The sequence below is a fragment of the Ambystoma mexicanum genome, chromosome 3p (genome assembly GCF_040938575.1).
Source record: "Ambystoma mexicanum isolate Mex_15411 chromosome 3p, UKY_AmexF1_1, whole genome shotgun sequence".
In the NCBI taxonomy this organism is placed as follows: Eukaryota; Metazoa; Chordata; class Amphibia; order Caudata; family Ambystomatidae; genus Ambystoma; species Ambystoma mexicanum.
The window spans coordinates 993,538,867-993,553,784 of record NC_090925.1 but is presented as its reverse complement, the minus strand read 5'-3'; the positions used below and the strand labels follow the sequence as shown (position 1 = coordinate 993,553,784).

At 46.6% G+C, this 14,918-nt stretch overlaps 1 protein-coding gene across 3 annotated transcripts in view; it reads right to left on the bottom strand.

Moving 5' to 3' along the window:
* NCOA6 (nuclear receptor coactivator 6) overlaps nucleotides 1-14,918 on the bottom strand; it is a 1,612,994-nt gene that overhangs the window by 104,962 nt on the left and 1,493,114 nt on the right. Inside the window, exon 13 of one of the 3 annotated variants that reach the window (XM_069652284.1) lies at nucleotides 9,142-9,673. The exons of the other annotated variants lie outside the window; for them this stretch is intronic. Within the exon in view, the coding sequence (XP_069508385.1) occupies nucleotides 9,571-9,673 (103 nt within the window). The 3' untranslated portion in view covers nucleotides 9,142-9,570. Of the gene's footprint in view, nucleotides 1-9,141; nucleotides 9,674-14,918 lie in introns of those variants that run through there. 3 annotated transcript variants of the gene reach the window in all.

The following is a 14,918-nucleotide window of genomic DNA, read 5'->3' as shown; positions in this document are numbered from 1 at the left end:
CTTTAACTGGAGGGTAGACCGACATTTTAAGTACGGGCGTACCCTCGGCCAACAGGGCCAACTATCCCATCACGTATTGTGTACTGTGGGTTTCCAAGAAACACAGATGGGAAAGTATCCTTGGAGTGGGCATGAACCATGGGTATGGCCCGCCGCCACCGCCTTCAAGGTTCCTTAGTTCAGGACAAAGGTGGCGGGTCCTACTTTAGGTAAGGGCACCTGCGTCCAGGCTAAATTGCTGACAGAACCTGGGACCGTGGAAGCGTCCTCGTTCATCTCTTTCTGTTGCTCCGCTGGGTTGATGACCATGACGTGCGTTTGGGCTTTGGGGAGGGAGGCGGTCCAGACTCCTCGGTCCTCTCCGGGTTTGGCGTGGAAGGATCTCGGGGCGAGTCTGGATGTAAGATTTTCTCTGCGTCTTCCAGGTGGCTGATTCGGCGTAGGGTGCCTTTATATGTAAACTGGAGAACTGTCAGAAACAGCCACATGTAACGGATCTGATGCTCCTGAAGGAACACTGCCAGAGGCCGGAGTGGTGTTCTTTTCTGGAGAGTAAGTGGTGAGAGGTCCTGGTATATTTGAAGTGGGGTGCTCTGAAAAGTGATCTCTTCTCCTTGGCGACTGATCGCTGATATTGCCTCTTTGGTTGTGAAGAAGTGGACCCTGGTAATAACATCTGGGAGGGGGGGCGTCCGACTCTGTCCCACGGCGCGGGCGGAGTCTGTGGGTCCGGTCCAGCAGGAGCTGAGATTTGTCCAGATCCGGGAGTAGGGCCTCAAAGAAGCTTCCCACGTAATCCGCTAACTTGTTGTCGGGAATAGAGGATGGGACGCCCCGAATGCGGAGGTTGTTGCGACGTGCCCTATTTTCAAGGTCTTCATGTTTGAACTCCAGGATCTCGCATTTGTGGTGCAGGGAATCGATGGATCTTTCCATATCCCCCAGCATGGTGGTGTGGTCCTGAGAGTGGTCCTCGATTTCTCTGAGCCTCCGTTCGATTTTTGTGACCCTTTGGTCCGTCTGATCAACTTTAGCGGTGAGTTCCGAGAGGCAGGCGCGAAACTCCGATTTGATATCCGCCATGAAGGCTATCAGGTCTCCTTTGGTAGCGAGGGCGCCCCTGTCCTCTTGTGGCTTCTGTGGGGTCAGTTAAGGAGGATCTTGTTTCTTGGGTTTCTCCGGTGCAGTAAACATGGCGGAGATATCTGTGCCCTTGCTCACCTTCGTTTGCCTCGACATGCTGCTCGTATTGGGCGGTCTTGATTGAAAGAGTAGGAGCGGGGCCCAGGGCAGTGGGAGGCTGCACTCGGGGTGTGTATCGCTCTCGACCCCCTCTCTGGTCCAGATCTGGGCGAGTGGGCAGGGGCGCCCCAGGAAGCGTTGGTGTGGGGGGGGGTCTCCGTCGGGAACGGTGCAGGATGGCCGACTGTTGCATGAGGGGGGGGGGTATGTCGCTGTGATGAGGCCTACGGGCTCGAGGCCTCTCTGGATGAAAGCAGTTCTTCCGCTGCTTCCCTGCCCCTCCTCAAGTCTCCATCGGTGGCCCCTCGCTGGTGGAGGTCCCAGGTCCCTCTGTGAACCTCCCGTGTGCGGTTCTGTAGTGATGTCGGCTATCGCTGAGCAGAGGTCCCGACTAATTCCGCGTAGCGGGGGGAGGGGTGGAAGCCCGCTCTCCCGGTCCCTCGGAGTGTGCGCCGGGTACTCAGGCCCCAGCCGCCGAGGATGCACACAGGTGCCTTCCGGGCAGCCTTGGTATGAATCGGATGGTTCTGTGCTAGAGTCCGCTCCCCCTCTCCAACTTCCCGGCGCTCTAAGGCCCCGTTACCACCAGGTGCGGAGTGTGCTGCTGGGTTCCGGTTTGGCGGCCATCTTGGTTTCTTCGGTTTAAGACGGGGGAGAAGTTCGGCCGCTGAATTCTGGTAGAACGCCTCCTCGGTCGAAGGCTATGTTGGGCCAGGTTGTGCCATGTCGGTTCTGGTCGCCTTAGATGGCATTGGCGACACGGAAACCCGCTTAGACCCGCCGGGAATTGACGGCGGCGGCGGGCATCCCACGGGCGGCCTCAGAGGAGCGACCACATCGATGGCGCTCCAAGCCACGCCCCGGCATACATTTTTTTTAAAAACATTTTTTTGGTTTCAACTTATTCACCATACATACACCAAAACACGGTGCACGAACACAGTTCCCCAACGTTCCCTCTCCTCCCACTTCCCTCCCCCTCCCTTTAAGCCTTACAACACTACAGTCTGCCCTTCTTGTTCCATGGGCGTCACACTTTCCTCGCTATCCGAGGAGCTCTCTCCTTCAGGTCCCTCCTGAACAGATCCCGACAGTGAGGCGACCAAATGCATCCAGGCTGTCAGGCTGTCAGTGTGCCTGCTTCCTCTTCCCCTGCCCTGTCTACCGTTTCTTTCCACACTACTGTTTCAGCATCCGCCCATTTCAGGAGATCCCGCCAGCAGGCCTCTGCGTTTGGTCTATTGCTAGCCTTCCAGCCCATCGCTATCCTACGTTTAGCTCATATATACGCCAGGTCTTTAAGTTTGCTCAAATGTTTGAGTTTGCGCGGCCTAGGAACCCACCCACCATGCATGCCCACAGACAGTCCACGTCCGAGTTTATGCCTTTATCTGCTAAGAGGTGTGCCACCTCCCACCAGTATCTAGCTATTTCAAGGCCTGCCCAAAACATATGCATCATCCCCACATCAATCTCCCCGCATTTCAGACTTGTCTGTGTTGGAGCGTTCCTGAACTTGGCAATCTTCTTTGGGGTCATATACGTCCTGTGAGTAACATATAGCTGAATTTGCTGTGGTCTCACATTTCTTGACACTTTCTTGTGATATCTTTGCATTCTAACCCAAAGACCGTCCCCTATTGATTCCCCGCCATCTGCCTCCCATTCTCGCCTCATCTGGGCCACCTCCTTCCCAACTTTAGACATCATTAGTTCATAGATGCGGGAGACCTCATGACCTCCTTCAGACATGGCTTGGAACATTTCAATGTCAGCGTCTGGTTGTTGGGCTAGTTCTGCCTCTGACCACATCCCTTTTACTATTCTCACCAGCCTGGCTTATGTAATATATTGTCCCCCATGTAGTCCTGTGTCTTCTCTTAATGTATCAAATTCTATCCTTTCCCCCCCATCTTGCCAGACGTCGCCAATGGTTGTTACTCCTACTGGTTCCCAGTGCTCTCTAATTGTTCTCCTCAGCTGCTCTTCTATCCCTTTTGGGGATCTGAATTTTGTCATAAAGACCACTGCCCATCTGTTACACCTCCCACTCTGGGGTGCCCCAATGTGTCCAGCTACGTTCCTGCAGCTTGGTTGTGCTGCTAGCGTGTATCGCGCTGCTTCTGTGCAGGCTTATTGTATGCTTTGTGTTTTGTCACGTGCATGCATTTCTGCCGTATCCAATAATGGGTTGGAGGCTTCCGCTGTCTTTTACCTGCCCAAGCACTGAGCCTTTGTTCAGTCGGATGGCGTCCGCCATCTTGGATTTCATTGCGTACCTGCTGGCAGAGCTCGGGGTCACTATTCGTTATTCCGTTCAGGTTTACACCGGTGCTGAAGAAACACTCCACGTGTCTGTTCTGCTGTCCTCACTGCATGTTCCTACTCCTGATCTCTCGCTCCCCCAGCAGCTCCTGGTCTTTGCTCGCGGCTCATGAGTCGCTGTAGCCGTGTGTCTCAACACGATGCATTGTATCGCGGACAATTCGCAGCTCGCGTACATTAATGTTTCAGCTGCAGACGTGCCAGCTCACTCAGCCCCATTACTTTGTAGCGCGGTGCCGTCTTTCACCGGGCCGCGCTGCGCCTCTTCAGGAGCAGCGCACTCACCGCTCTGAGTCTAGTAATGGCTTTGGGCAGATGCCATTTTCAGTTTTCGGTCCCGGGACCTCCACACTTTCCTTCACTGTTCTTCCCTTAGCAGACCTCGTCTTTTCCACAGCAACGGAGCAATTTATGCTCTATATCTTCATACAGCAGAGTTGACAGTGCCACCTTCTATAGCACTAGTTCAACGCCCATTATTGACGGATCAGCGTCGCATCTCGGGAGCCCTCAGGAACTGCAACCTAGCTCACGGCTCTGTAGCCACACCACCCCTGCTCGGCCTACATATCAGAAGAAGACACACCACTGCTATGCGTTTCCGAGCTCCATGACTTCAGGGCAGCCTGCCTCACAAGGTCCATGTTGAGGATTATGATGGTGCTTATGCATGAACTTCGCGGAACAGTTCGCCCTCGCAATCCAAGTAATTATTAAGTGTACTCTAGATGTGATGTCATTTTGACCACTGAGACTACTAACATTTAATGTCTCCTACATTGTCGTAACTTTGATCGATCACTGACAAATTAATTTAGTCTCCTGGCTGTAGGGGACAGACACAAACTGCCCAAACTGGCAATCCCTCCTCAAGCTCCCACAATAGTTCGTGGAGTGATATACTCTCGCCTACAAGTTCAGGGGCTAGCCCCCCCTTATGTGTGACACCACTCCAGGCGGTCGAGGTCATTAACCAAACACCTGCTTTGAGTAACCATGAGCCCAACTTGACCTCTGACCGATTCACAGAGGAAGCGCCCTTCCATAGGGGGTGTGGGTGTACCCAAGTTCTTTTGGAACTGGCCATCATTAAGGATCTGTTTGTTACATAACCTGCTAGAGGCCCAAAGGAAGGGAGGTGGAAATGTCCAGGAGGAGGAGCCCATGATCACCACCCCAGCTGACGAAGGGCACAAGTGCCCACCCCTGGAAAGTCTACCTGTACAGGTCCCCATGGTACCGAGCCCTCCAAAGGGACTGCCGTTGACCAAAATCTGGCACAGGCCTCTGCCTCCATGGGCTCTGACTGCACCGAATCCAAAGCCCAGTGTTCGTGGGTCAGCACAAGCTGTCAGAACAAGGAAAACCCAAACGCACATAGTCTTTCTCCAGGCGGTGCATAAACCGGCAGTAGACAAGACGGAGCCAAGGGACGCTCTTCTTAACAAATGTTTATTTTGGCTGAAAACCACTGGGGGTTGCCCGTTTGTGCATAGAGAGGCTTTGGTGGGTGCAGCAGAATTACCAGTATGGGCAAGAACACCCTGGACAGCATCAAACTGACATTTTGGGACTGTAGACAGCGCACAGGGTTTTGGGAGGCTGTGGACGGGCAGGCCAGTCATCGAAAAGTGGGATCTCAAACAGTATGCCCCCTTTTCTCAGCTCTGTTGCCCCCGTTAGATCTGCCATAGCAAATACTAGGGTCTTTCCTAGCAACAGTCTCCTTTCAGGTGCTAATTTGACTACCTTAGGCCCGAGGCACCATGGGTATTGGCGGAGGCAAGGGGATGGTGGGACCTTATCATGGGCCCAAAGATCGGTTTAGGGTTTATATTGGAAGGGGTGGATTGTTTGCACTGCCCTGTTGCTTTCTTTGTTGTTGATTCTTTGTAATTCTGTATCAGATTTGTATACTTATTTCTAGAAATGTTTTTGTAGGATGCACTTGGATGGTCTTTTTTGGCCGAATAAAGGTGTTTGACTGAATACATTTCTCTTGCTTTTTGGAAATCAGAGTGTTCATCGCTTACGTGTCTTTCACTTTCAACTAAAAAACAATATTTCTCTGTGGTCAAAACCATTATGGATGAATCGGTGTTCACTTTTGTAATGTGGCGAGACTTCAAAGACCAAATTCATTTTTCCATGAAGTAACTTTTGTAAGGCAACTATGCCATAGAATTTAGGATGCATTTTCAAGTAAGGCTGGTACACCTATCAGGTTCATTCAATTACACTATGTATGTTTCTCTTCCACAAGTCGTACAGGCTGGTTGCCTACCGTTCATTTACATGGTGGGTTTATGGGAGGCTTGGATATCGCATTCAACGAGTAATAACCGCCTGTGTCGTTGGAGCCATTCGTGCCAAATTCCTCAGTGACAGCGGACAGTACAGGGGATTTTCACAAACTGTGCTGCAACCTCAAGTATACAATTTGTAGTTAGTTTGTGCCATCAACATCACCAAACTAAATAAAATGCAAATTAGCATATACAAATAGTTTTCATTTTTCATTGAATCAAGAACACGCTCACTCATCTATGAGGGACATGAAAGAATGGTTCGTGCCCTTTTGCGCTCACCTCCTCCGCAACAACTCATCCCCCTTCCATTATCCCCCACACCTGTACTGCGTGGGTGGGAATGGCCAAGGTGCCACACACCATGTACAACGCAAAGGGATCGTCCAGACTCCTCTTCAAGACCCCGCCCCTGCAATCCACATAAGTTTGTCTCCCTTCAGCAGTGTTCCGGGCCTTTTACGCCCGCCTCATGCCCATCCATCCCCCCTCCAGTATCAATGGCAGTTTGCGCCTGTGGACATACACTCGCAAGGGGGCTGGGAGGATGTGAACAGTCAAGGTGACAAACACCATGTACACTTCAAAAGGGATCTTCTTCACGGTGACCATTGTTCACATGACCTCCCCAGACCCAGTGTCTCCAGACTCCCCTCTTCAGGTCCCTGCCCCTGAAATCCATATACGTTTGTCTCCCTTCAGCAGTATTCCGGGCCTTTTGCGCTCGCATTATGCCCATTCACTCCCCCCCGCCCCCCAGTATCAATGGCAGTTTGCACCTATGAACAGGGTCGTACTAGGCAATAAAATGGTCTCGGGCACTGATGAAAACGTGGCACGCAATTCAAATTCGCTATTCATTCCTTTACCGGGCGCCATTTTAAAATGAACCAAAAGGTGAGTATTTTGATGAAGATGATGCAAATTGTGCATTTAAAACAATATATATTCATCAACAGTGTTCACTACTATTAGCCGGTTAATGAAGTAACTCATCAAACTGGCACACATGGCCCAAAAAAGTAGGCCATTTTCATTAACAAAAAAGACCAACACAAGCATTTTGCGTTAGCGTTTCAACCGTGGCCCTATTGACCTATAGGCTGTACGAGCAAGCCGATTCCTGTGCGGTCGCACGGGGGCAGGATGGGTGGTTATGACATATGTGAAACGTTGCAGAAGAAAGGGGGGGGACTCTGGCTGCCTCTTCCTCTGAGACACTAACAGGTGTCGCACTGGCATACATGAAACCAAGTCTCCACTGGTAGGACTTGTATTTCTTATAGTAGAACCCAATAACACTTTTTCACAGGTGCTAAAACTTCTTTATTTAACACACACCAAATTATTATATAATAAATAGACAAACTAAAAGTCCACTTTCACAAATTTCATTTCCATTATATTGTATCGGCATATAATGTCAACAACACATGATTGTTAATACAACAAGGTTATCAAGTGCAGTATTACTGCTCATGCACTGAAAAAGAGTCGACACTCAAATGTGTTTCCAGCTATGTAACAACGCAGGAGTTGATGGTGGGTTGTTCTATAGCTTTCCTCAGGACTGTAAAATGAGAAGGAATCGAGTAGTCTTTCGTGTGTTGCTCAGACCAAACTGTAGATAAGGAACAAAAAGGGACGTGTGTTGTTTAAAAGGTTCTACTAGAAAAGTGACTAAAAACATGATGCAGAGCTCAGACATACCTGTCTTCAACAGTATTTTGTCTCAGGGCAAAATGATGCGTGGGGAATGGCGGATCCGAGTGTGCCAGACCAAGTAGAGATCGTTCTCTTGAGTTGCAGAAGAGGCATCCACTACAACACGTAGGACACAGCATGTGTTAGAGAAACGTGTCCTACTTGTGTCATGTAATTGACAGCAAGGTGCACGTGAAAAAATAAGTGCTGGTAACTTATTATTGACCGGTGTAGAGATCGTGAGACAGTGTGACTAACTGTGCGAGGACGAGTGTCCTATATGGTAATCTCTATTAATTATAGGAGAAACGAAAAATTTCTTATATATGGGAAATGACAGTCAAATGTAACAATCCCTATAGTGCCAGTACTTGTAGTATCCCGAAGGAGAGAGCGGTATGCTTACCTTCTCGTACTGGGAAGAGCTTCCGAAGTGAGCTGTGTGTTCTGTTCGTCGCTGAACGTGCACCGCGCATGCGTTGTGTCATGCCGGGGACGCGAGCGATCGGAAAAAAGGCAAGAGCAAGATATTTGCGCATGTGCGAGCGAATAGTGATGGAATTGCTGCGCCTGCGTGGGAGGAGAAAGTGAAAGCCTACGTGTGTTTATGGCTTAGTTACTGTTGCTATGTCGCGTCAGAGGTAGGCGTAATCTGTGTGTGCGGGGAACTAGTCCCGTGCTTTGCAATGTATAAAGGGGGTTTATTTTGAAAACAAAAAGTGCAACAGAGTATACATTATGAGCTTGAATCTCAACAATATAGAACTGAACATGTATATTCGTTCATAGAGGCATGTTCATGTTTAGATAAACAGTCTTTTGATGCTTTAAAAAACATTATTAAACATGTTTTTAACACTACGCCCGAAGTGGATCCGCCATTCCCCGCGCATCATTTTGCCCTGAGACAAAATACTGTTGAAGACAGGTATGTCTGAGCTCTGCATCATGTTTTTAGTCACTTTTCTAGTAGAACCTTTTAAACAACACACGTCCCTTTTTGTTCCTTATCCACAGTTTGGTCTGAGCAACACACGAAAGACTACTCGATTCCTTCTCATTTTACAGTCCTGAGGAAAGCTATAGAACAACCCACCATCAACTCCTGCGTTGTTACATAGCTGGAAACACATTTGAGTGTCGACTCTTTTTCAGTGCATGAGCAGTAATACTGCACTTGATAACCTTGTTTTATTAACAATCATGTGTTGTTGACATTATATGCCGATACAATATAATGGAAATGAAATTTGTGAAAGTGGACTTTTAGTTTGTCTATTTATTATATAATAATTTGGTGTGTGTTAAATAAAGAAGTTTTAGCACCTGTGAAAAAGTGTTATTGGGTTCTACTATAAGAAATACAAGTCCTACCAGTGGAGACTTGGTTTCATGTATGCCAGTGCGACACCTGTTAGTGTCTCAGAGGAAGAGGCAGCCAGAGTCCCCCCCTTTCTTCTGCAGTGTAAATTCGTCCTCCAGACTCAGGCCCCTCTGTAAAACACCAAGAGGACCCCCCCCTTTTCCCTTTCTTAAAAACCATATGTGAAACGTTGCCATCGAGGCTGAGTGGATGTTTATTAACACGTCACAGATTCACATACACACCAACTTTTCTACGCCTTTATGAACACCTTGACATTTAACAGGAGAACATGAGATCTACAAGGTATCTCTTCATCGTGTTACCTGTTCCCCGGATACCTGTTCCATGGCTACTTGCTCCCCTGCTTGCTGAATCGGCTCATTTGTTCGTCCAGGTAAGGGTAGGTCACCCATTTACTTCTCTATATTCATCGATCGCTGATCCCAAAGTTTCTATCTATTGCCACCTAATGCACCCAGTTCATTTATCTCAAAGACTTCACCATTGTCTAATGTTTCAAGTATTTTGATCTCAGTAAATAGTACATTGCATCATTGTGCATTGTAATAGAATTAAATCTTTCGTGGTCCATGTTTGCAAGAATGTTTCATTTTGATGCTTGAAAGTTCATTCAACGGATGAATAACATGTTACGTTTTGCGGTATATCAATCAATTCTGTAAGAAAGTTATTGTTGTGTTCATTCGACCAGGTTACACAGATTTTCTTTCTGTAAGTAAAACAAATATTGCAGACAAAGCTGTATTATAATTCCTTCAATCACATACATACAGTTTTATTTTTTTAATTATTTTTTTATACAGATCCTACAGACTTTTCAAGAAGGCCTTCATGTATCGTTTTCGGTTGCCCTTCTGTGAGCCATGCCAAAAGTCCAGACACAGCCCTGAATACATTCCCGATGGAAATTGATTTAATAAGAAGATGGATTATAAATTGCATATTTTCCAGTGGACGAGAATGAAAGTAGACCACAGGCTGTTTTGGACAATGTGAGGGCCAATCAATTCCACCTCTGCAGTCTGCACTTTACCGACATTATGTACGAACAATCGAAGTAAACAAAAAAGCACGACCCAGAATTATTCGTAAATTGCTTCCAAATGCAAGTCCAACTTAATTGCGGCATACGCTGGCTCAGGTGAGTCCTGGATAATGAATTAGTTATGTTTGTTGGAATGTAGGACGATGGTCTGCATAAATAAGTATTCTCTATGATCTCTCGATTTAATTAAGGTAGTATATTGAAACGGTAACTTCTTGAACGGATTAGAGCTTTCAGTGTATATTTACTTAAAATGTGTCTTACTAAAGTTTCCACAGTTACCATATTCTATTTCATTTTAAAATGTTTTACTTTGCTATACGACATCAGTCCCCGCTTTCTGGAGCCTCTAATAAATCAGTGAATTGTGACCATTGGTAAACAATGCCATAGAAAGTCGCATAATGTTTTAGAAATCTGTTGCTTGACATATCGCTTGCAAGTGACAAAACCACTGACACGTCTAGAATCCCAATGGTGAGCGCACTGCCGACATGCACAAAGGGATATTTTCGAGCGTTGGATCTGCCCACATATCCAATACTACTTTAAATTTTCCCTTGTACTTCTTTCTGACAATGTACTGAAAATGAAGAAGCAAAATTCTGCATCAATTACTTTTCCGGAGCCAAAATCAAGGTCACTCGCCTATCAAGTAATTATATTGTACTGGTCCTTTACGATAATGTGTTATGCTTGGAGTAAAAATAAAAAAATGTGTATGTATAGTATCGGTTATTTACACTAAGTGCCATGTATGGGTGTCTCTCTATATGTACCATCGTCTGCATCTCATGGTTTCAGTTCCATTTCACAGTTTTCATCCGTACTAAAACAAGTACTGTGTTATAGGGGGATGCTGGAGCTTCAACTACAATCACTTCCTCCTTTGCAACAGGTCCAGAGTATGAGGTATGCGTACTTACAGTTCCCTTGCAAGAACGAGAGTAAATCCTACAAAGGATATTATTTGAGACTGAAATGCATGTAACCTTGCACTGTTTCAAACTTTTTCAGATTTTGGTCCTAACGTTACACTTCCTCCCTAATGCAGAATAGATTAAAAAGCAAACATTGCAAAGCAAACTACTTTTGAAGGCGACATTACAATCAGTATGTTTTGCACAGTGATCTCAGATCAAGTACATGTGTCATCTCGGAAGGTTATCAGGTGAAATCTCAAATGTATATCATGACCAAATCACGTGTTTGAGGGGTATGTTCATTCAAATGTTCTATTTGTGTTGCGACAGTAAACCTTATGTATATGGTTCTTAATCATTTCATACCACTTTGTGTGTAAGTGCTCTGTGCGATGAAAGATTAATTTCCAGTACGATTAACATTTTTTTTTAATGAATATTCTATTCAAGGAATGTACCCATGGTGTGGAATTAGAAGAGGAGGCACATGAACCAGAGGGGACATAACCTAATATTGAATACATCACATTGGACATCACATTGCATTTGGAACACATTTTTATGTTGTAATGTTTTCAAGTCACTCAAGTTGGTTCTGTTTGTAGATATGTACATATGTTTGTTCGCGTGCAAATGAAATTAGCTTTATTTAAACCTTATAAAAACACTATTTTTTTAGCTTGATGGTGCGGTGGGAAGCCCATGGTTTCGAAGCAAATTAAGAAAACAAGGGTAAAGAATGAACATGTTTGTTTTGCAGACGTTTTTAAGCAGATGTTTTATTCATATTAGGTTTTTAGTTTTAAAATGTTATCTGTTGCATGTGTGCTATACACTGAGCATGTTTTTCTACACACCTGTTAGAGGCCCAGAAGGAAGAGAAGTATAAAGACTCAGACAACAAATTAAATCAAAGATGTCGCTGTTAGGGAGAATTCTCCGTTTAGGCTGAATTTCCTAACCTAGTGAGTCCCCCAGCAGCTTTGCTGGATTTTTGGGGTTTATTTTTTTCTCCTGCCAAGAGTGAGACTCTTTTACCCTCACTCTTGGGCATGATTTGAGTATGTTTCTTTGACTCTAGATGTGTTTAATGGGCTATGGGGTCTTTTAACCCATAGGGCTTCATGTGTTTTTTTGATTTGTGTTACACAGCACCCTCAGTGCAGTAACACAGGGGTGTCATTGTGACCCCCCAGTATAGACTCCATACCCTGGGACTGACTACCGTCTCCCAGGGCATGTAAAGTCACCATTGACTTTACTACTCTTGAATTCTGAACAGAACCAGTACAAACCATCATATTGTGGACGTACTGGCTGGGGCAATTAGATTGCCCCGGCGTCTGTTAGTCGAGGGGGCACGTCTCCGTCCCCCCTGATCGAGGTTTGGCTGGTGGCAGTGGATACTACTTTTTATATTCAACCGCGAATATTTCTCTATGGGATTTTCCCATTGTTCGAGGCTACTATCTTTACATACCGCCGGTTTATTTAATTATTATTAATTCTCCGGTTGGTATTTTTTGCCGAAACTCGGTTCTAAAATGGCGTTTGTGTTCTCTTCTGTGACTACAACCCACGCCGAGCCCTTTGTTCCACTTTTTGGCAGGCTTCTCCACAGAAGCCCTCCAAAGTGGTGCCACTCTGTCTGGGGTACTTAGGAGGGGTGGAGGGGGATTTAGGCACCCTGGACTGAGTTGCCTAGGCAACTCAAGTCGCACTCCGTTCTGATTGGCCCAAGTGGTAAGCCGGCCGGCTCACCACTTAGCATGTTTGAGTGACAGCTAGGCTGACTGAATGGGGGTTTTCTGCATAAAAGCAGGGCTTTGGGGACTGGAACTTCAGAAGTCACCACAGGACCTAAGAATCCGACGAGGGAGAAGCTGAGCCGACCTGCCACAACGACACCACCGGTGGAGCCCTGCTGGACCGTCTCACCACTTTTCCCAACGACAGAGGAGATCTCCCGCCGGAGAGTCTTCTTCCTTTGACTGGTGGGGATAACCAGTTTCACCGTCTTTTTCGCCTTCCCGACGCATCTCGTGGCCGCCTTGCCTGTGCCAAGGCGAACAACTGCCACCGCTGGAGGATCCTTCCCACTTAAGGTACCGTGTCCCGCCTGGCTTCCCTTGCCACCGACTGTACGGGGTAGATTTAGCCCCTGGCTTTTGAACCTGGGTTAGCCTGGGACACCCTGGCTACACTTTTCTGAGCCTCTCTAAACTCTTTTCGAACTCTCTGCAAGACCTTCTAAGCCTAGTGTAACTGTGTGATCTTGGGCGCATTTGTGCTCTGCTCTCTCTAAGAGTGGGCTCAGCCTATGGACTTTGGCTCACAAGTGACTTTTACTCTTCTGCCTTGTTAATAGTGTTCCTAAACCTTAGAGTGGTGTACCTTTCCATATTCTGTCTTTTTCCCTCCCTTCTTCATAAACTTATTGGAGTGCCATCTATAGTTAAGTGCTCACCTCTGTATGGAAATAAGTGGTGTTAACTAAGACTTATCTGATAAGGAATAAGGGTTGTATATATTACAATAGTAACTGTGTTTAGAGTGTTTTACAATAAGATTTCTGGAGGGTTTCAAATAGTGTGTTTTTAAATAAATAACTATATACTTTGATACCAAAGCTCTGGTCAGTGTTTGCTTGTATTATTGTGTCTGAGTGCCTATTGTGTATACTTTGCATACTGCCTAACTCTTCTTGAGGGAGGTCTGACTGCTCAGCCACAGCTACCAGGTAAATCTGGGTGGTACAGACTGCTACCAAGTGGGTTTACTGCTAACACCTGTAGTCCTAAATCTTTTGCAGTGTTCCCAAAGGGAACTGCACTGGTTTCTGCCTAACAGTTGCTTGCCAAACAGACTTCACAATGGAGCAACTACTATTTGAGGCGCAGCGTGGTGCAGTCAATAAGCAGACTCGTGATGCATATGTCCAGTGGCCGGAAATTGAATGGAATCACACCTGCGAACCGTACAAAGTGTCCATGGACCATTGCTACTATGTGCCAACTCGACAAGATGAAACCGAGGACAATGAAGAAGCATTGCAATTGCTCACAGTACCCCTTGACACAATCTACATCCTCTAAAAATGTTCCACCAAAGAAACATTCAATATTACCCATTTCTCCAATTCATGTGCAAATATCACAACCTGAACTAACGGAGGCTGAAGCTTCAACGCAACTGACAGAGGAATTTGCTCAAGATCTCGACTTCAGTTTGCCTAGTTTGGGGGAATTGTCACACATTCATGCCGGACGAATGGCTATTAAAGGAGCAAAAATACATTGTATTGGACAGCTGCCTACTAGAAATTGTTCAAATGCTGAAATGTGTCCATACATTAAGAGGGAACATATGCGGGGAGCCATTGGTGAATGTGTCCACCTCCATAATACATGTTCATGGTCCGCTCAACCGATGCTGGTCAAAGTGCCTGCTGGAAATCTATGTTCAGCAGCTTTACATTTCACTGGGTCGACTTAAGATTTCCAGTTTCTGTCAATATGTGGGAGATGAGTTCCTTGCTAAAAGCCAGTACTACAAATATCAAAGGGACTTCTTATTCCCCACTATTAGTGTATGGGAGAAAAGGTCTATGAGGCCCCCTCCCCTCCATTCTAACCTGCGTGCAGATTATGTTCGTGCAACGGCCACCCATGCGCCTGTGGGCAGGGATGCGGGATTGCTGCAGGACAACCCATATGGATGCAAAACTCAGCCAGAAGGCTGATCCCAGACTCCATTTTGTACTACACTCCGACTCCATTTTGTACATGGTAAAACAGGCCTCATGAGCAAAAGCCGCCTGCAGGGCTGCAGCTCTCCCTTCGAGATTGTGCACAGTGGGCCAGTTACTTCCCTCACCCTCCTCCCCTCTGTGTCCCTGCAGCGGGCCTGTTCTCACGGGAGACTAGGCACGAACAAGCTACAAGACAAACACTGCATCTTTCACCTTCCGCAGTTCGTCGCTGACC